The 22,854-nt window shown below is 31.1% G+C and overlaps 1 protein-coding gene across 2 annotated transcripts in view; it reads left to right on the plus strand.

Annotated features, from left to right (window-relative positions):
- Positions 1-215: 215 nt before the first annotated feature.
- Positions 216-22,854, plus strand: part of LOC127177623 (endothelin-converting enzyme-like 1) — a 45,437-nt gene continuing 22,798 nt past the window's right edge. Inside the window, exons 1-7 of one of the 2 annotated variants that reach the window (XM_051130002.1) lie at positions 216-323; positions 7,241-8,009; positions 9,190-9,456; positions 9,537-9,605; positions 10,948-11,058; positions 11,853-11,945; positions 14,340-14,464. In XM_051130002.1, the coding sequence (XP_050985959.1) occupies positions 7,389-8,009; positions 9,190-9,456; positions 9,537-9,605; positions 10,948-11,058; positions 11,853-11,945; positions 14,340-14,464 (1,286 nt within the window). In that variant the 5' untranslated portion in view covers positions 216-323; positions 7,241-7,388. The remainder of the gene's footprint in view (positions 324-7,240; positions 8,010-9,189; positions 9,457-9,536; positions 9,606-10,947; positions 11,059-11,852; positions 11,946-14,339; positions 14,465-22,854) is intronic. The other variant, XM_051130003.1, reaches the window with a different exon arrangement.

The raw sequence follows: 22,854 nt of genomic DNA on the forward strand, positions 1-22,854 counted from the left end.
GGATAAAGCATAAACTCTGGAGACGCAAGATACACAAAACACACACACGCGCGCGCACACACATTGACACACAAGAGCGCGTGCGCTCAGCGTATCCAAACCCTGGATACGCGCGGTGGAGAGACCAGTGCGATCCTGCGCTCTGTCATTTCAGGACTGCTTTTGTGCGCGCTCTCTCTCTCTCTCTCTCTCTCTCTCTCACACACACACACACACACACACACACACACCGCCGTGGCGGAACGCGCTGCTGTCGCTCAGTGATTTTCTCCGCGTCTCCCGGACTTTTTGCTCCGCGCTTTCTCTGTCTCTGTCTTCTCCAGGTGAGCGAATCTCTTTAAATCTCTCTGAAATCTCCTCAGGAGAAGCTTGAGATCATGGAGAGACGATGTGTGTGTGTGTGTGTGTGTGTGTGTTGCGCGCTGGTCTGTCTGTCAGACGTGTGTGTGCAAGTGTGTGTGAGTGACCAAAATGCTGATATGCCATTTTGTTGCAAACAAAGTATTGGTGAAGCCATATGGTAATACTATGGTACTGTATACCATGGTATTTCAAAGTACTATAGTAGCATAAGTTAAGAGTCACAGGTGAAGGTTGTGAGGAATAGAATTAATGAGTTTATGTGCCAAAGTTGAATGGCTGAACTGTTCATGTGTTGCAATGTCCAAAATAAACTGCTTATATTAATTTTTTTTTAAAACTGCTTAAGTGACCCTCTTAAGTAGCACGGGGATATTTGTAGCAATAGCCAAAAATAAGCAGTTTTTCATTATATTAAACAAAGATCATGTTCCATGAAGATGTTTTGTACATTTACTACCGTAAATATATCAAAACTTAATTTTCATTAGTAATATTGCACTTAATTTGGACAACTTTAAAGGTGATTTTCTCAACATTTAGATTTTTTTGCACCCTCAGATTTTCAATTTCCAAATAGTTGTATCTCAGCCAAATATTGTCCTGTTCTAACAAAAAAAAAAAAAATGGAAAGCTTATGGAAAGATGATGTAAATCATCTCAGTTTCTGTGTCAAAATATGCCTAATAAGCCTGAATCTATTTGTTCACACTCATTAAAGTCATTTTTAATGATCTAATGTAAACTCATATTTTCACTTTACAGTATTAGATCATAATACCATGTTTTGAGATATTCCATATATTTAAAATATGATTAATAAGTCTAAACTGATCTAAATGCATTAGTTTTAAGGATCTGATGTGGTAGAAATAATCCTGTTTGAACTTTTACAGTGTATAATGATGATAATACAACAGCACTTTGCTGTATATTCATATTGTTTTGATTTTGCATGATATTACATGATATTCATATGCAAAAATGTGGTGTTACCATAGCATGAAATGTGTTTAACAGGTGATCTTGTAGGAAGACAGGATTTATTTGATTGCTCTGCGCAGTTTATGAGCTGGAGATGAATTGCAGTGCGTGCGTGTGTGTGTGTGTGTGTGTGTGTGTGTGTGATTTATTAATTTATTTGACGACTGGTAGTTCAGCGATTCACTAGTGGAGCAAAAGCTTTCTGTGTAATTGAGTTACTGTCCCTGCGTCTGGCGCCACCAAATGACTACAAAAGAGAGAGAGAGAGTGTGTGTGTGTGTGTGTGTGTGTTCGGCTCGGGGTTTGTGCGCAGTAATTATAATTACCTTGTTTTAAATACAATGGCAGTTTAACTGGAAGTCCCTGAAGGACGCGTGCACGAGCTCCCGCGTGTGTGTTTGTGCTCGTTCTGCTGTAAGAGCTTGAAACGGGACCCGAGAGAGACTCTCGCTGTCCGGGGCTGATAAGACGGACCTCAGAACCCCGAGTCCGAGCACAGCAGAATAAATCTGTTAGAGGCGCGCGTGACGGTACGGCACAATACCAATATTAATAAGAAACACACAGGATATCACATTAGAGACTCAGCGTACAAACTTTGGGTTGGTTTGCGTTTCCAGTGCATTAAAGTGTGTGTGTGTGTGTGTGAGACAGAGAGAGAGTGTGTTCTGTATTCAAGACATTAGAGCTGTCATGTCGCGTAAATGGTCATTCATCAGACGCTAAGAGATCTAATCCATTACACACACCAATCTCTCTGTGTGTGTGTGTGTGTGTTAGAGACTAGATTGACTTTAGTGTGTTTTACCTGTATTTGTTCCCAGAGGAGTATTTCATTGCTCTTTCGTATCTCATGCGGGTCTCGTTTATGTTTTGAGTGTCTCACGTTTCTCAGGAGGAATAAAAACAGCCGGGTTGTTTTGATTTTGGATTAATTTAAAGAGAAATGTTTGATATTGTTGACTGAATCTGGTATTCTTGAGATTTTTCTGAAGCATTTGAGAAGCAGGAGGGTTGCGTAAATTAGGGTTATTAGCGTTTGCAAAACTAAAACTAAAACCATGAAACAATTCGGTTACATGAAATAAAATAAATATTAACTGAATTAAAATATAACAAGCTTTTTATTTAGGCTAGTTGCCAAGGCACATTTTTTTTATTTTAGTTTAATTTGAGTTTAATAATAAGCAAAACTAAATTATATTAAAGAACTTAAACTTATTTAGGTTTTAGCTAATTTAGCTCTTTTAACTCAATATTTCTATTTTTTTTTTTTTTATTATAGTTGAAGTATTTTTAGCTTATTTAGCTCATTTTTGGCTCAACTTTTCTATTTTTGTTTTAATTTAAGTTGAAATACTAAAATAACTAAAATCAACATTTGTCCTTTTTTGTAGAATTTAAGTTGAAGTAGTAAAATAACTAAAACTAAAATTTAAAAATATTATAAATGTATTTAATTTTTAGTTCTTTTAGCTATTTTTAACTCAATATTTCTTATTTATCTTTTAAGTTGAAGTACTAAAATAACTAAAACTAAAATAAAAAGTAAACTTATGTTTTTTAGCTTGTATAGCAAAAATTTTAGCTCAACATTTCTTTTTTGTATAATTTATTTGAAGTACTAAAATAAATAAAACAAAAACTTTAAAGAATAAACATTTAATTTTTAGTTAATTTAGCTATTTTTAACTCAATATTTCTGCCATTTATCTTTTAATTTAAGTTGAAATACTAAAATAACTCAAACTAAAATTTAAAGAAATGTAAATGTAACAAATATGTAAAATGTAAATATTAAAAACTTTATCTTTTTTTGTAGCTAATTTTTGGCCGATGTTCAATAATTAGTTACATTTATTACTAAAAATCATATTGCATTTACTAATATTACTCATAGTGCATTTATTCATCATAATCACATTCTTCTGAAAAGTAAAATAGTCTGTTGTTGTTTAATAACTGCAGACTGTAGCAGGCTGCTGCATTAATGCGTCACATGTGCATTTATATGCATTTTACAATGGGTTTAATGTCAGAACTATCTGTTTTATAATGCAGATTTTAGTAAAACAGATTGAAATTGTGTGCATGCGTGTGTGAGAGAGAGAGAGAAAGCTGTGTGAGTGTGTTTGAAAGACAGGAAAAGAGCGAGACACATCTGATGAATGATGGTTTGAATGGAGACTGACATTTTCCAGAGAAACACCTCCACAGACATCAGGTGTGTGTGCGTGTGTGTGTTTCTTCAATCCACTTACTGAGAGATTCCCTGTGTGTGTGTGTGTCTGGTGAAACAGATGAGAGGTGACAGGGTGAATTAACTCAGAAATGTAGATGCACACACACACAATAACGGATTTAATGAATGCAAACGCTCTGTCATTTGCTTTTGTCTCTATTCACTCACACACACACACACACACATATGATTTCCATCAGCTCACTTTTGTAGTTTCTCCCACATGCTTGATTCTCCTTAAACACATACACGCTTACACACAGGCGGTGGGATGTTGAAACGGCTGGTAAAAACATCAGCGCTGAACTTTCCCTCCGGACGGATCCAGGATCAATTTTCATAAATTGCCCTGAAGCCACACGCACTCAGATACTCATATATTCACCCTAAAACTCAGACAGGAAGTGTGTGTGTGTGTGTGTGTGTGAACCTGAGAGAAAGATTTGAGATAAAGGCCAGAAACATATTTAAAATAACATTTTATAACATACACGCAATTGTTTGGTCGACACATTGCAAAAGCACAGTACATGCTCAGACCTGAAACGTGTGTGTGTGTGTGTGTGTATAATTTATTTTTTCTGATGTATTTCAGTCAACAACATTTTTGATAAATTTAGTTTTAGTTAACTAATCTTAGTCAAAATTGCAACATATAATCTCAGAATTGTGGCATAAACTCAAAACTGCAACATATAAACTCAGAATTGCAACAAGCTTAAAATTGTAACATATAAACTTAGAATTGTGAAATAAACTCAAAATTGCAACAAACACAGAATTGCAACATATAAACTCAGAATTGCAACTTAAACTCAGAATTGTGACATAAACTCAAAATTTGACATATAAACTCAGAACTGTGACAAGTTCAGAACTGTAACATATAAACTCAAAATTGCAACAAACTCAAAATTGTGGCATATAAACTCTGAATTGCAACATATAAACTCAGAATTGTGGCATAAACTCAAAACTGCAACATATAAACTCAGAGCTGTGACAAGCTCAGAATCGCAACATAAAGTAAAAATTGCAACAAATTCAGAATTGCGACATATAAACTCAGAATTGCCACATAAACTCAAAATTGCAACAAACTTAGAATTGTGACATATAAACTCACAATTGTGACAAACTCAAAATTGCAACATAAACAACGTTTGTTTGTGTATGTGTGTGTCTATATATAATTTATTTTTTCTAATGTATTTCAGTAAACAACATTCTTAATAGTTTGTTTTAGTTAACTAATCTTAGTAAAGCCAAAATTACAGCATATAAACTCAGAATTGCAACATAATCTCAGAATTGTGACAAACAAAATTGCAACATACAAACTCAGATTTGAAACACACTCAGAACTGAAACAAACTGCAACAAAAGATTTGCAACATGTAGACTCAAAATTGCGAAATATAAACTCAGAATTGCAAGATTTAAACACAAAATTGTGACAAAGTCAGAATTGCAAGTTTTATTGTAAGATAAAACAAGACAGAATTGTGAGATATAAACTCAAAATTGCAAAATATAAACTCACAATTCTAGGAAAAACAGCAGAATTGTGCAATTAAAAGGTCACAATAACCTTTTTTTAGTTTTAATTTTATGACAAAAAAAAAAAACTGAGTTGTTAACTCAGAATTCTGAGAATTTTTTTTTTATTCTGGAGCTTTCATCATCTGACGCATTTCAGAACACAGTGACATATAAAATTGAGCTCGTCCAGCTAGAATTGTTTGCAGTCATATATTTGTCTATGTTATGTGAGTGTGAACGCAGACGGCGATCAGACTGAGTGTGTGTGTGTGTGTGTGTTGTGCTCCATTAGCCAGTAGCAGGTTTGTTGCTCTGCAGGAGGTGAGCTTTGTCTGGCAGGCTTGACGCAGTTTAGCGGCGTGTGGTTGATGGGTAGCGTGTGTGTGTGTGTGTGTGTGTGTGTGCGTGTGTGAGGACCTGTTTGAATGTGGCTAAGCCTCAGTCTCTCCTTACCCACTCAAGTCACATCAACTCTCCACCTCTCGCCATCCATCAATCGCTGTTCCCCGGAGTCTCTCTCTCTCTCTCTCTCTCTGTGTGTCTCTGTCTCTCTCTCGGATCGATCCAGGCCTTTGAGTCATTGGCCAGTGTTTCTCTGATGCTCGAGTGTCTGAAATCAATCTAAACAACTTTAGGAAGGCGCATTAGAAGCCAAATAAAAAAACTAAGAAGCGAGACTTGTCATAAAAGACAGATCCGTTTTTAATCAAGCTTTTTAATCAGGGCTTGAAACGTGTAGTCGTGGTTTTGAATGCTAAATGGTCATTCCAATGTTCCAGTCATGCGAAAACACATGCGATATAATGCCATCTCAGACGAGAAACAGAAAACATTTTATGAAAGCAATAAGGCTGAGTTATATTTGACACTTTACTTCAGCTCACACAAGGTTTGATTCCCAAATAATGCATGAACTGATAGAATGTGCTTTTTTGCTATTTTTCTTTGCTAAACTTAAATGATGCAGAAAACGCTGACAGAAATACAATACTATTGTACTAATAACTGTACTTCTGTATTAATAATAAAATAATAATAATAATAATAATAACAATAATGAGAAAATATGGATGAAAATGTGATATTACAAATAGAATAATAATAATAATAATAATAATAATAATAAAGTATGGAAGAAAAACAGTGATATTCCTAATGTAATAATATAATAATATATATTATTATATTATTATAATTATTATATTATAATATAATAATATATTAGGAATATCACAGTTTTTCTTCCATATTTTAATTTTAACAGCAAATCTCTGTTTTTAAGGTTTTTTTAAGAATTTTGAGAAGTCTTACATTTTCATTTGAGCACATTTTAAAAGATTAACAACTTTTTAAAAAATGTTTTATACGTTTATTTGATTAGCGCTGTTTTTGATAATAAATTTTGTATTAAATACAACACTGAATTTCAGAAAATAAATAAATAAATAAATAAATAAATAAATAATTATGGAAAATTTCTGGAAAAAAAAAAAAAAATATATATATATATACATATATATATAATGATAAAATATAATAAAATTTTATTTGATTATATTTGGTTGACCACTGTTTTTGATAATAAAGTTGTATGTATGTATGTATGTATGTACCTATTGAAATTATTTAAATTGTAAAGTTTCATGATTTTAATTAATGATATTACATATATACATTAATTACTAAAATTTAATTTAACCATTAAAACAGTATTCATAAAAGCCAGAAAAATAAAAAATAAAATGAATTTGTGAATAAAATTAAATCTAATTTGTACAACTTTTGCATTCAATTTCTCATGTTTTCATATAGAAATAAATCAGGGAAAGATCTTTTAAAAATCGTTAAGATTTTTTAAAAATGTTTGTTTCATTTAAAAAAATTATCTTTTAAAATATCCTTAAAATGCAATTTGTAAAATAAAATGGTTCCCATATGGTCCTATTTATTTAAAAAACGCAGTATATATAAATGTATCACAGACTGTTTCATTTTTCACACATGATACAATTTGCAATTTCATAACATTTCTCATGTTTTGTTGTAAATATGTAAACAAGTAAATATTTTCTACACTTTATCAGGCTTTGAATTAATGCATGTCTCTCACAGCAGGTCATACTGGAAAGTAAACGACTAAAAAAAAACCAAAGGCAGGACATAAAAAACCATTGGATACAGTCTGACCCAAGAGTTGAAAGGGTCAAAGGTCATGATCTCACTTTGATCCCAGATTCTTCCCTTCCGCTCTGGTGACCTCATGTTCCACACCTTCCCCAACAAATCACGGGCGCAGACGTCGGTCAGCATGGAGAAGACGTACTCGCTCACGGCGCACTACGACGACTTCCAGGAGATCAAGTACGGCAGTCGGTACAGCAGCAGCACGCTGAGTAACGGCATGAGTTTGCAGCTGGGCGGATCCCTGGACCGCGGCAGCCGCGGGCGGAGTGGGCGGGACAAATGCGTGGGCGGAGCCGGGCCCGGGGGCGGGACTCCGGCCCGCTGGAGCCGGCGTGAAATCTGCCTGCTGTCTGCGCTGGTGTTCGCGGCGGGGATGTGCGTGATTCTCGGATGCATGCTGGCGCTGAAGTTTCTGTCGCTGGAAGCGCAGGATTCTCAGTGCCGTCAGGACTGCGTGAAACGGCGCTCGCTGCTACGGGCCGCGCGCTTCGTCCAGGGGAACGTGGACCCGAGCGTACAGCCCTGTCACGACTTCTACAGCTTCGCGTGCGGCGGGTGGCTCCGGCGACACGGGATACCGGAGGATAAACTGAGCTACGGGATCATCACCGCCATCGGAGAGCAAAACCAGGACAAGCTGCAGCGCCTCCTACAGGCGCCGGTCGGGAGGAAAGAGCAGGACAGCGCAGAGAGAAAGGTACGACAACACTCTATAAATATTTGCTTAGTTTAAATGCAATTTTTTTGATTCAGGGATGTATTATAATTTAGTTTTTTTTAGATTATGGATTTAAATATGCACAATTTTGTTTTATTATTTATTTCTTTTACCTTTAACATATATAAATCACTTGGATTTCTGACTTTTCATTAACTTTTTTCATGTTTTATTCAGAAAATGTAAGAATCTAGTATATATATATATATATATATATATATATATATATATATTACATAGCATAATTTTGTGATGATGCTGTTTTAATATCATAATATTTTCCTAATATACCAGGAAAGAAGAAAATATCTTAATAAAAAATTTTTTATATATATATATATATATATATAATAATAAAATGCATTAGATAAATATGATTTTTGATTATTAAAATTCAGTTAAATCACTAAAAGAGAAACCAGAAAAATAAAAACAGAAAACAAAAAAATTTTAAATTTCATAGTGCACTAAAATTGTAATTTTTTTAAACCTTTGTTAAATTCATGTTAAATTGTATAAGTTTATAAGTTTAATTTGTATATGATTTTAATTAACAATATTAGACATTCTTTTTAATTACTAAAATGTCATTTAACAGTTTGTAAAAAAAAAATCTTTCATTATAAATATAATTTTTTTTAATATACTTTTTGACTTAAGTTTCTTATCATTTAAACATATTTTAATTAAAATGATGTGACTATATTTACAATTTTATTTTCAGTTTCTCTTGTTTTCAGATTAATATGTTTATTATGTGGTGTTGCTTTGCTAATTTCACCAGGGAAAGGTTTTTAAAAATCTTTGAGATAAGAAAAATATTTATTTCACTGCAAATAAAAATGATGCTTTAATGAAAAGTCAGAAATCCAAGTGATTTCAGCAGTGATTCTTGATTCTGTTTTAAATTAACCAGGAAAATATCTTAATAAAATAATAAAATAAAATAAATTACTTAATATTTAAACATTTTAAATAAAATCTGAATAAATATTTTATTTAAAATCATGTGATTGTGTTTACAATTTACAATTACATTTCTCATATTTGAATCATAAAATGTCTTTAAAATATCTTTGATTGAATATTTTAATTAAAATTTCATTGTTAAATTGTTAAAATTATTATTTGAATTAAAACTTCTTATTTTCTACCACAGGTGAAAGATTTTTACCGCTCGTGTATCAACATGAAGGAAATCGATCGCCTGGGGGCGGGGCCTATGACTGAGGTGATTGAAAGCTGTGGTGGGTGGGACTTATCTGGAGCTCCTCCCGGAGGGGCGGGGTGGGACAGTGGCTCCGCCCCCGTGAGGCCAGATTTTAATGAGATGCTGTACAAGACGCAGGGAATTTACAGCACATCCGTGTTCTTCTCTCTCACCGTCAGCGTGGACGACAAAAACTCGTCACGCAACGCCATACGGGTGAGAGAACGCGTTTGTGGGTGTTTATGAGTGTCGTTTTTGTTTCAAAGTAACTTCAACTGGTGTGTGTGTGATTGTAGATTGATCAGGAGGGTTTGACTCTGCCAGAAAGGACTCTGTATCTCGGACAGGATGAAGACAGTGTGAAGGTGAAACGCCTCTCTTCATCTCTCCATATGTTCTTTTGTTCTGGACTGCATCTCTCCATCTGTCCGTCTGTCTGTCTGACTGCCATCTGTCGCTCCGGCCGTCTCTCGCTGTGAGCTCACACGTCTAATTGATCGTGTCGCAGCTGCTGATGATGTCACAGATGAGCTGGCGTCTCTTAATAATGAGGTCACAGCAGTGTCTCTCTCATGCTCCGATGACATCAGACTCCTGCCACAAATCTGAATTGACAAGCCACCAAATCCCACTGAGAGATCAATAAAAATGTGGTTTAATCCCATAAAAGAACGTCCAGGTTACTCTTCTAACCAGAAATCAGAATTTCTTAATGCAGAATATTAAGTCTTAGTAGATAAGCACAATCACAAATCACAGAGTTTTTTTTTCATTTCTGTGTATCTTAACAAAATAAAGTCATATCTAGATTTTTTGTTATCAGTACCATTATGAAACACAAAAACTTGAGGAATTAAACCATAAAAATATAAACACTCTATTTATAATTGCTACTCATGTTTTTGTTTATGAAAAAATAAATAAATAAAAATACAATTAATATATAAAAAATGCTCAAAAGTTTTATTTTTCAAGTATCTTTAGGCAAATAAAGTCATATATCTTGATTTTTTTGTATATTGTTTTGTATATCTTTAACCCTTTAGGTAATGAAATAGTCATATATCTATTTTTGTTACCAGTAAACTTAGTAGATACAAAAACATAAAAAAAATGCAGTCATAATAAACATTAAAATGTGATTTTTAATTTCTCCTTATGCTTTTGTGTATGAAAAAAAAACAATGTATATATATATATATATATAAAATATTTACTCAAAGCTGTACTTTTCAAGTATCTTTAAGCAAATAAAGTTGTATATTTTACTTAAGAGAGACAGTAAACAAGAAAATTAACCATAAAAACATCAAAACATAATTTGCAATTGCTTCTTTTGCTTTTGTGTATGGTAATTTATATGATTGGAGTTGCCGTCAAGCGTGTAAAATGTCGTATCAGCTTCACTTTAAATAATTATTTATAAAAAATGCTGTTTTTAATTTAACTAAGGTGCTATTTTTATTTATTTTTAAAATTTGTTTTATGTATATATTTTGCATTTTCAATTTAATTGTAGTTAGTTTTAGTTATTTTGTTGTATTATAGTCTTTTTTTAAATTAATTTTTGCATTAATTTAAATTCATTTTATTTCATAACTTTATGTAACTAAATCATGAAATAGCATGAAATTAGTTTCATGTCAGATGTTTGTCAATTATGATCATGTTACAATGATGTTTTTTTTTTCTTCTGAATAATATCAGATTCTGGCGTCCTATAAGGCACTGATGGAAAGGTTGCTGAGCATGCTGGGAGCTCACAATGCCACGCTGAAATCTCGAGAGATTCTGGATCTGGAGACCAGACTTGCAAATGTAACTATTGTGTGTGTGTGTGCGTGTGTTTGGTTCTTTTAATGGTTTGTTCGAAACTGGACAAAATATTGTTAGGGTTACTGTATATATATATTTTAATGCATTTACTGAGAAAGTGTTTCAATATAAAAGCATGCTTTTCATTAAATTTCTCATGTTTTATTCAGAAAATGTAAAAGTCATAATATTTTATACATTGTCAAGCATCAAAATAATTTTGTGGTGATAAAATATTAAAACTAGATTATTTCATGTTTAAATATTTCAGATATCATTTGAATGAATATTTTTATTTAAAAAATCATGTGGTTGTGTTTACAATTTAGAATTACATTTCTCATACTTCAGTCATACATAAATATGTAATACATTTTTTTAAATATATATTTACTAAGAAAGTGTTTCTGGAACATAAAACACAATATAAAGCATGAAATTAAAACATTCGATTTACATTAAATACCAACAAACATGAATAACTTTCACAAATACTGTAATTAAGATGTAGTGAGAAAGAGCTTTGTTTTATTAAATATTTAATCACCAAAATTAATATTTAAAATGCCACACAAAGACCTCTGAGAGCATTTTTTTAAGTACTGAACTTTTAAGCTGAATATTTGCATGTGTTCATTCAAATGAATCACCCGAATGAAATGATTCAGACTTCTGAACTCCAGTGCTTGTTTAAATCTGTGTGTGGTAAATGTGTAAAAGAATTCTAAAGGTTTTGTGTGAGCAAGCATGTTTGTGTTTTAATATGTGCTAATTAACATTCTCTCTTTTTCGTAAAGATCACTGTGTCTGAATACGAAGACCAAAGAAAAGACATCAGCAGCATGTACAACCGAATAACATTGAAACAATTGCAGAAAATGGCTCCAAGTGTAAGTACACACACACACACACACACACACACACATACACACTTGCTTATATCTAGCAGTTAAAACAAAAAATAACCTAAAACCTATTAAAGTTTTAGGTGAGATTATACACTGGCTGGTGATGTAGTTTTTGTAATATAAGATGTGTTTTTATTATTTGAAAGGTGCTGTGACTGACCACAGCAGTTTATATATTGCAGTTCGCATCATAATCAATTTCTGGTTAGTTTGATTTATTTTGTTGCATTTTTGCTTTTTTTTTTTTAAATTAATGTCTGCATAATTTTTTTATTAATTTTGTTTCAGAACTTTTAGCTTTAGTTATTTTAGTACATCAAGCTAAACTAAATGAAATGAGAAATGTTGCCTTGGCAACTAGCTAAAAAAAAATTACAGTTAATTTCAAGTAATGGAAATGTTTTTTATGGCTCTAGTTTTAGCCGCTATAATGTGCAACTATAATTTATATCTAATTTCAACATTCTTGTTCTCTTCTATGCCATTTAATTTAATAGATTTAATAATACATTACATGTCTTCTTTTGAATGGCCATTAGTGGAGAAATTCTCTTTGACCTCAGAATGATGTAGTTATAGATTATTACCAGCAGAGCTGATCATACTAACCAGTTTATGTCCTTGTTACGGTCCTACATAGACAGAGTCACGACAGTGACTGAGCCATTGTGCCAAGCCAGACAAGCTTAAATTAAGTTTAAGGCAAGACACTAAAGGCAAAAACACATTTTTTCCATGCACCAGTCAGTTTTGAGCAGTTTTTGCATTTTCATAAAGTGTTTTCTTTCAGACTAGAGAAAGAGAACATCCAAAATACATTTTTAAGAGCTTCTTTAATAGCACTTTAACTGTTTGTGTCTGTAGATTTCGATTACAAAGCATATCTTTAAAGAGATTTTTCTCCACTTCAGCAGCACTTACATACACCAAAACTTAGAGTTTTATTCCTCTCTATATTCTAAAGGTTTTTATAGAAGGGTTTGTTCATATATCATTCACACTGATTTATATAACGTTTTAGTTCTAAAAACATGGCGAAAATATACATTTCTAAAGGCAGTGAGTTTGTTTCTCCACTTCAGCAGCACTTACATACACTAAAACTTAGAGTTTTATTCTTCTCTATATTCTGAAGGTTTTTGTGGAAGGGTTTGTTTATATATCATTCACACTGATTTATATAACATTTTAGTTCTAAAAACATGGAGAAAATATACATTTCTAAAGGCAGTGAGTTTGTTTCTCCACTTCAGCAGCACTTACATACACTAAAACTTAGAGTTTTATTCTTCTCTATATTCTGAAGGTTTTTGTAGAAGGGTTTGTTCATATATCATTCACACTGATTTATATAACATTTTAGTTCTAAAAACATAGCGAAAATACACATTTTTAAAGGCAGTGAGTTTGTTTCTCCACTTCAGCAGCACTTACATACACTAAAACTTAGAGTTTTTTTCCCTATCTATATTCTGAAGGTTTTTTAGAAGGGTTTTTTCATATATCATTCAAACTGATTTATACAACATTTTATTTCTAAAAACATGTAGATTTTTTTTTTTTTTTTTTTGTGACTGTTGACAGTATTTTCTGATTTAAGGAGTGATAAAAAGAGACATCTAAAATCCCCACAGTAAAAACCTTTAATTCTAATATGTCAACAAAATCAAACAAGTTTTTAACCTGGCTTTATCCAATGTTCAGATCTGTTTAGTGAACAAATCTGATTAGTGAATATTTCATTAATTTCATTAATGTCTCATTTTAAACATAACATTTCAGAAAACTTGTAATACAAAGAATGTTTGCGATTCTCAGTGTAATCAATCAACTGGGGAAGTATGGTGAAATCTGTAACGTTTATTTTAGCCTATTCACCTGCAGTGAATGTCTTGCCTTAAATGACTGAATTTCAGTTGAGCAGAGGTGTATGTGGGAAATAAATTAGATTACAGCACAATATTTCTCCAAAAATGTGTCACTGATGCTGACATTATGAAGAAAACAATGATGTTAAACCTTTTGTCAGAGAGCAAGATAAAAAGCAGGTTTATATGCGCCGAGAGTCCTAAAGTTGCCTGGCTTTGTAAGAATAATGGCCTTGTCTGATTCGTGGTGATTTTCCCCCAGATGACCTTCTGCCTCACAGTAAAATTAGAACGCAAACTGTCAAATATCTGGAGCCACTGGATCTACGGGCTGATCTGTTTTTGGCAGGCAGGCCACTGTTTAAAACGCAGAACATGGTCCCTAAATAAAGCATAAATCAATAAGCAAAGGGCAGACGGCACACGCTTGAGTTTTACTGGCTTCTGTATTTCACTGAAAGAGCCACTTGAGCCACAAGCATAAACATTGTCATTTATTTCTCTGTAGTTCCACTGGAAGCGTTTGTTGGACCGGATCTTCAACGATAATTTCTCTGAGGAAGAGGAGATCATAGTTTTGGCCACAGACTACATGCAGACGGTGTCAGACATCATTAAAACCACGTCTAAACGGTAAGTGGTCTGAAAGTGTCACAGTGTCAAATTATGACTTTTTTTTTTTTTTTGATAAAAAGTCAAATTTAAAATTAAATTTACATAAAATACAGAATAAAACAGAAATTATTAAATAAAGCAAAAGTTATGTTACTGTTGTAAAAAATATTGAACTTTTTTCTTATATAAATTTTAATTTAAAATGTGATTTTGTTTTTGTTTTTTTTGTTTTTTGCTGCACGATTTCGCCAAACTTTTGTGATTTAAAGAAAAGGAAAGGGAAAGGAAAGGAAAATAAAGGAAATATACTGTATAAGTACATACTATATATACTATATAGCAGGGGTCACCAAACTTGTTCCTGGAGGGCCGGTGTCCTGCAGAGTTTACCTCCAACTTTCCTCAACACACCTGCTTGGGAGTTTCAAGTATACCTAGTAAGACCTTGATTAGCTGGTTCAGGTGTGTTTGATTATGGTTGGAGCTAAACTCTGCAGGGACACCGGCCCTCCAGGACTGGATCTAGTGACCCCTGCTATATAGTATATACTATATATATATTTATATAAGTATATGGCTATAGAAAGATAACAACAATAATGATGATGATAAGAAATAGTAATAATTATGTGAAATTGAAAAATAAAACCTAAAATAACAAATAAATAAAAATTAAAGTATAAAATAACTAACTTTTTTTTTGTGCTCTGCTTGTTTGCATGGTTTCACAACTCAGCCAAAACTTTCTGAATATATATATCAGTATGGCTAATAAATAAATAAATTGCAAATCAAAACAAAATAAGATATATTACTATTGCTATATTTTACTTTAAATAAAAAAAAAGTATTTAAGGGCAAAATATAATATTAATAATACTTGTATTTTACATTACAACTGTAGTATTATGCTATAATATTTATGACTATCTTAATATCTTTATTTTCAAAAGATAAACCATCACAAAATATACAGCACATATAATTTAATTAAATTACAGATTTAGTAAAAACGTCATGATAAAGTGGCATACAGTGACTCCAAACCAAGAGGATTTACTGTAAAGAAAGATGCACAAACAAACTTTTGAAACAAAATGTCTCACAAAATAACTTTGAAATTATATAACATTAGAGGTAGTGGTAAAAATGAAGACAAAAAGTGCCGCAACACTTTTTGACACATTTTCAGCATTGCACAGGTGTGTGTGTGTGTATGTGTGTGTGCGTGTGTGTGTGTGTGTGTGTGCAGCTTTATTTGAGGTGTCACTGTTGGGTGAACACTCATCTGTGCCGTGGCTGATTAGAATCGACCCACAACGGCCTCACTTGTACACACACACACACACACACACACTTTCTCTATTTCTCTCTCTAGAGAGCAGCAGTCAAGTGCTGGAAGTGACAGCGTTAGTGTGTGTCTAGCTGTCAGGTTTTTCTCAAGGGAGTCTGTGTGTGTGTGTGTGTGTGTGTGTGTGTGTATGCGTTCTTGCTACACGAGTGTGTGTGTGTGTGTGTGTGCTGTCCACTGTGTTTATTGCCACTATATTTTCTCTGTTTGTGTGAGAATAATTGAATTTACTTGAACTGTCTTTTGTCTGTCCATTTCCGCCTTTTCACTTTTACACTGAGTGTGTCTGAAATAGTGGTGAGAATTTCACTGTTTCTACTTAATTGTGACCAACCATTCTAATGATTTCATCAACACTTCTTTTAGTACTTAAAGAATACTTAATAAATATATATATATTTTTTTAAATTAGATCTTTTATTTTCAAAACATATTTATATCATGTTTATATATTAGAAATACGTAAATATTTATATAAATAAAATATATTTTTACATTTTTATAAATTAAAATAAATGAATTGACCTCTATTGTCAATTTCTGTTTTTATTTACTTTGCTATTAAAGTTTTTTTTAAAGAAATGAGTACTTTAATGCAAGGTTATTATAGTTAACTAATGTTAAACTTAAATAACAAATTGAATCCATTAAAATGTTTGTGAAAAAATTTGTTTTATTTTTACAAAACAGTTCTATTTCAAATAAATGCTGTTCTTTTGAACTTTCTATTCATCTGTGAATCCTGAAAAAAAAAAATCACAGTTTCCACAAAATGTTGGTTGTTAATTCATTAGTAAACCATTTTAAACCATTGATTTGATAATTAATTAATTAATTTTCAAAATAAATTAAAACATTTTAAATAAAATAAATTTTGACTGTTGACTGAGAAAGTAAGTCAGATTAGTTTGGTAAATAAATATAATATTTTAAATAAATTAAAATATTTTAAATAAAATACAAAAAAATACAGCAAAATATAATATAATATTTTAAACTAAATATTTTATTAATAATAATAATAATAAAGTAAAAATGTTTAAAATAAATTAAGATGTTTAAATTAAAAAAGTGAAATGAGCATAAATCTAAAACTAAAAGGAGCAATCACTTAATTTTAGCATTTAAAAAAAAAATAAAATAGTTTTATTTTGTGTAGTGTTGACTGAGACAAAAATAAATAAAAATGTTTTATTTTAGCTAGTTGAAAAGGCAATATTTTTCATTTAGTGCAAACTTGACATGCTGAAAAAACTAAAACTAAAATACAATTTTATAAAAACCAGACATATAACACAAACAAAAACTACAAAAAAGATTAAAACACAAAATTACTAAAACTTTATAAGCAAAATTTCTGAAAACAGAAATAGAAAAATAAAAGCAGATCCAAAATAATATTATAATATTATAAAATAACACTTTGTAATTGTCAGTAAAGAAAATAATAATAATAATCATTAATGTTTGTTGATCAGCAAATCAGCATATTAGAATGATTTCTGAAGGATCATGTGACACTGAAGACTGGAGTAATGATGCTGAAAATTCAGCTGCAATCACAGAAATAAATTACAGTTTAACACATATTCACATAGAAAACCGCTGTTTTCAATTAGAATAATATTTCATATTTCTATTTTTCATTCAATAAATGCAGTCTTGGTGAGCAGAAAAGACTCCTTTCAAAAACATTTAAAATTATTACTGACCTCAAACTTATGAATGTAAGAATGCATATTGTAAGATGAACTTTAACCCCAACCGCTCTATCATTTTCCTGATGCGTCTTAAAGGTGGTGGAATTCTTTGACTAGTAAAACGCTTTATGATTTAAGGAAACAGTCTGATTGGATGTCAGCGATATTAGAGATTTCTCTTGCTTTTCTTGTGGAAATGTCAAGTCTTTTCGTCCCTTTCGTATCTTTGTGTAATAATACATCATATCCCATAATATTCTCACAATGACCCTTTGCTTCATAATCACTGTTATTAAAATCTCCATGGCGATGCGCGGCTCTCCCACCAATCGGCTTTCATCTGGCGCGCCGCGGGAGCAGAGACAGAGAAATGACTTTTATTCTGCTCTTTGTTCTGCCGCTTTGCTGTTTTTAGCTCTTTCTCTTCACGTCCCTCCCGGTGTTTTTGGTTGCGGAGCGTCTCCGCAGGACCACGACTTCATTGTCATCAAATGCTTGTTCTCGCGAATCTCGCTTTTCCTCTTTCCGAGTGAAACGGGCACCGAAGGAACCGGAGGCCTGGCGCTCTGCTTTGTGCTGACTGTAAAATAAAAGTAGAAATAAAGCTGCGTGTATCGCTCTGAGCGGCTCTCGTTCACATCTGTCGCCCTCCACTCGCCGCAGTCAGCAAAATAAGACCAAAAACTTGCATGTTTAACTTTACAAAACCTTGAGTCAAAAAACTGTATGAATCTAAATGTGCATGTTAATGTACAGTATTATATATTAAAAACCAGATTTAGGTATTTTTGATGAATACACATATGCATTTAAATAATATATAACAGATATACAGTTACAGTAAAACTAGACGGACAGATAAATAAAATAATTAATTAAATAAAACATTAATTTAAAACATTAATTTTGGCTGTTGCCTGAGAGTGTAGGTCAGATTAGTTTTAAATAAATTAAAATATTTAAAATAAAGTTAAGCAGAAAGTTTAAAATATTTTAAATAGGTAAGATGTTAGTTAAATAAAATCAAATATTTAAAAAATAAAAAATAATAAAAATAAATAAATAAAATACTATAAAATAAATGTTGACTGTTGGCTATTAGAAAGTAAGTCAGATTAGTTTGGTAAATAAATATAATATTTAAAATAAATGTAAAATAAATTTAAATATTTAAAATAAAAAAGTAAAATACAATGTATTTTAAACAAATATTTTTAAAGCGATAAAGTAAAAATATTTTAAATAAATTAAGATGTTATAAACTAAATAAAAAAAATAAAAATAAAATATAAAAATACATTTATAAAGTATTATAAAATAAAATATACTATCTTAAATTAATTTAAATATTTAGAATAAAATAAAACATTTAAATTAAATTAAAATACAATATATATTGTATAATACATATACATCATGTTTTAAAAAAAGACAAATATTTTAATCAACAATTATTACAACAATCAACAAGTATTAGTATTAGTAGAAAATAAAATAATTAATATTTAAAATAAAAAGGTGAAATTAAAAGAAATCTTAGAATAAAACTAGAATTACATATTTTTGGAATAATATATATATTTTTTTATTTAATTTTATTTAGTGTTACTAAAAGCAGCTTGTACTTTTTGCTTTTCACTTGTTTTTCTCATTTGTGAGTCTCTTTGGACAAAAGCTTCTGCCGAATGAATAAATGTGAAAGTAAATATGAATGACTAAATATGGTAATAATAATAATAATGATGAGGTTAAGTTTGTGTCTCTCGGTGGGTTTTGAGTGGAATTACGTTTGCGGTTTGTCATACGACGTGATGATGGTGTCGTGGTTTTCCGTGCCGTTGTTTATCTGTGTTTTATGGGTAATTAAAAGGAAATAGTTTGTCGGGTGATGATTGGATTTCATCTGAATGCCGGTCTGCGCTTGGAGAGGCCGTTGAGCCAAAGGACGATTTAATGAGTGTAATTATGAGCTGACGGTGAGACGCTGTGGGTACAGGAGCAATGAAAGCCTCGCACACACAATCACACGTGTAGAATCTTAATCATTTTTATCCCTGTTTCAATAAACCTGTGCTGGAGTTCGGGAATCCTGGAGTTTGATGAACTGCTTGTTTTCACATCTGCATCGTTGGTTCGGTCTGTCGGTCTCTCACTGTCTGTCCGTCTCGCTCTCGTCGGTTCTTGCGCTCAAATTTAATTTCAGTTTAGAGTGGTTTGTTGGCATGAATAAACTGACTTACTTGCCAAAGCTGTGCAAAAAAATTAAATAATGAAATATGGATAGATAGATAGATAGATAGATAGATAGATAGATAGATAGATGACTATGAGAATGTAAAAAAAAAAAAAATTTAAAATATTTAAATAAATATATAATGATAGAAATATTTAGAAAATAAAGTAAAATGTTTTAAATTAAAATATTTTAAATGTAACATTTTAAGTAAATTTTGACTGTTGACTGAGAAGGTTAAATCAGATTAGTTTGGAAAGTAAATTAAAAGATTTTAAATAAATCAAAATATTTAAAGTAAAAATTTGACTTGACTGGGAAGGTTAAGTCAGATTAGCTTGGAAAATATAATCAACATTTTTAAAAATAAATTCATTTTTTTTATTTAAATGTATTTTTATATTAAATAAACTAAAACAGAAATGAGCAATCATTTATTTTTTTGTTCTATTTATTAAAATATTAAAAATATACAAATATTTTTTATAATATAAAAATATTTAAATATTTGAAATATAACATTTGAAGTACATTTTGACTGCTGACTATGAGAAATAAGTCAGTTTGAAAAGTAAATTAAAAGATTTTAAACTAAATCAAAATATTTTAAGTAAAACTTTAACTGTTGACTGAGAAGTTTAAGTCAGATTAGTTTGGAAGGTAAAATCAAATATTACATAAATTGAAATATTTTGAATGAATCAAATTTGTTTATGATGAGATAAGTAAGTCAGATTAATTTCGAAAATAAAATAAAATGTTTTAAATTAAAATATATTTTAAATGTAACATTTTAAGTCAGTTGTGACTGTTGACTGAGAAGGTTAAGTGAGATTAGTTTGAAAAGTAAAATTAAAGATTTTAAATAAACTAAAATATTTAAAATGGTCATTTTAAGTAAATTTTGACTGTTGGCTATGAGTTGTATTTTGAAAAATAAAATAAAGGATAATTTAATATTTAAAATATCATTTTGACTGTTGAGTCAGTTTGAAAAGTTTAAAAAGATTTTAATTAAATTAAAATATTTTAAATAAAATTTTCACTGTTGACTGAGAAGGTTAAGTCAGATTTGGAAGGTAAAATCAAATATCTTAAATAAATGAAAATATGTTATAAATGAATAAAATTTGACTTGACAATGAGAAAGTAAGTCAGATTAGCTTGGAAAATAAAATGAAATATTTTAAATAAATTAAAATTTATTTTATTTATTTATTTAAATAAACTAAAGCAGAAATGAGCAATCATTTAATTTATTGTTTTATTTATTGTCATTAAAAGTAAAGGTGAAAAATAAGTCTAACTGATACAGAACCAAAGTTTAGTTTGTGGTTTTGTCAGTCCGTGTGTTTTAACTCGCTGGACTCATTTTTGTCCGTGTGGAGTGTTTGTTTATTTGTGATGATAAAGTGTTATTTGCATTTCTGACAATCTCTTTATTGTCATGCATCGGTACTTTACTCGAGAGAGAAACACACACACACACACACACACACTCTCATGATCATCTGAACCGCTTGATCACTGGTTGCATCCTTTGACTAAATGTTTGTGTTTGTGTGCGTTTTGTTCAGCGTTTGCACTCTCCGGTCGATCATCTTCAGAAACGAGCTGCTTTTATGCGTAATGAGCTTCATTAGAATACATTAGCCTAATGAGCTTTACTCCTGTTCCCCCGTCACTCATTGACTTTACTTTCAGCGTTAGAATATGTTTGCGTAAAGCTTGTTAATTAAATATCCCATAATCACCACACCTGCACAAACACACACACACACACACACTCACTCACGCAGCGCAAAGACAAACAAATTACAAACAAGAAAGTGTTAATAACACACATTCACACACTCTTCATCTCCTCCGTCTTCTCCTCCGTCCCTCTCGTCTCTCCTTCAGTTGAGTTCTTTCAGAAGTGCTTTGTTGGCACGAGAATCGGCTCACGGTGCCAAACGGTGTTGTGATTAAAATGCTAACGTCATGTGTCGCAGCTTAAATGTCTTATAAGGCCACAGCAGGGTGACGTCATCTCTCTGGAGTGTGTGTGTGTGTGATTGATGGGGTTTGTCTTTTCAGAGCTTTAATTGAGCATTAAGACACTCGCGCCTGCTGTACACTGAACATGAACACCATTAAATGCTGTTGCGTCGACACTCACTCACTAGAGAACACTTTGACCTGTAGTGTTTCTTGAGGTTGTTTGTTTAGACGGCTTTATTGGCACAGAATCGCAGATTAGTTTCAAAATGACAATCTACAGGTTGGGGTTGGTAAAATTTGTTTGAGGGAAGTTTCTTCTGTTCACCAAGGCTGCATTTATTTGATCAGAAATACAGTGAAATTGTGAAATATTATTTCAATTTCGAACAACTGTTTTCTACGACAGCATTTTAGTGCCCTGTTAAAAAAATCTAAAATTATGACATTATAATATTTTGAGCATAAACTCGAAATTATGAGAATAAAGTCGAAATATTTTGAGAAAAAAGACGAAATGTTTAGAGAATAAAGTAAAAATTACGAGAAAAAAGTTTCAAGAATAAAGTTGAAATGTTTCAAAATTAACGTCGGAATTATGAGAAGAAAGTTAAAAATATTTTGAAAATAAAGTTTGTTTTGAGAATAAAGTACGAGAATAAAGTTGAAATGTTTCAAGAATAAAGTTTTAATGTTTTGAGAATTAAGTCGAAATGTTTCAAGAATAAAGTTGAAATGTTTAAAGAATAAAGTAAAAATTACGAGAAAAAAGTCAAAATTACTAAAAGTTTAAATGTTTCGAGAATGAAGTTTGTTTTTAAAATTAACATTAAAACTATGAGAATAAAGTCAAAATGTTTCGAGAATAAAGTAAAAATTACGAGAATAAAGTTTAAATGTTTCAAAAATAAAGTTTAAATGTTTCGAGAATGAAGTCGAAATGTTTCAAGAATAAAGTTGAAATGTTTAAAGAATAAAGTAAAAATTACGAGAAAAAAGTCAAAATTACTAAAATAAAGTTTAAATGTTTCGAGAATGAAGTTTGTTTTTAAAATTAACATTAAAACTATGAGAATAAAGTCAAAATGTTTCAAGAATAAAGTAAAAATTACGAAAATAAAGATTAAAAGTTTCAAGAATAAAG

Source organism: Labeo rohita, chromosome 15 (assembly GCF_022985175.1).
Source record: "Labeo rohita strain BAU-BD-2019 chromosome 15, IGBB_LRoh.1.0, whole genome shotgun sequence".
Taxonomy (NCBI): domain Eukaryota; kingdom Metazoa; phylum Chordata; class Actinopteri; order Cypriniformes; family Cyprinidae; genus Labeo; species Labeo rohita.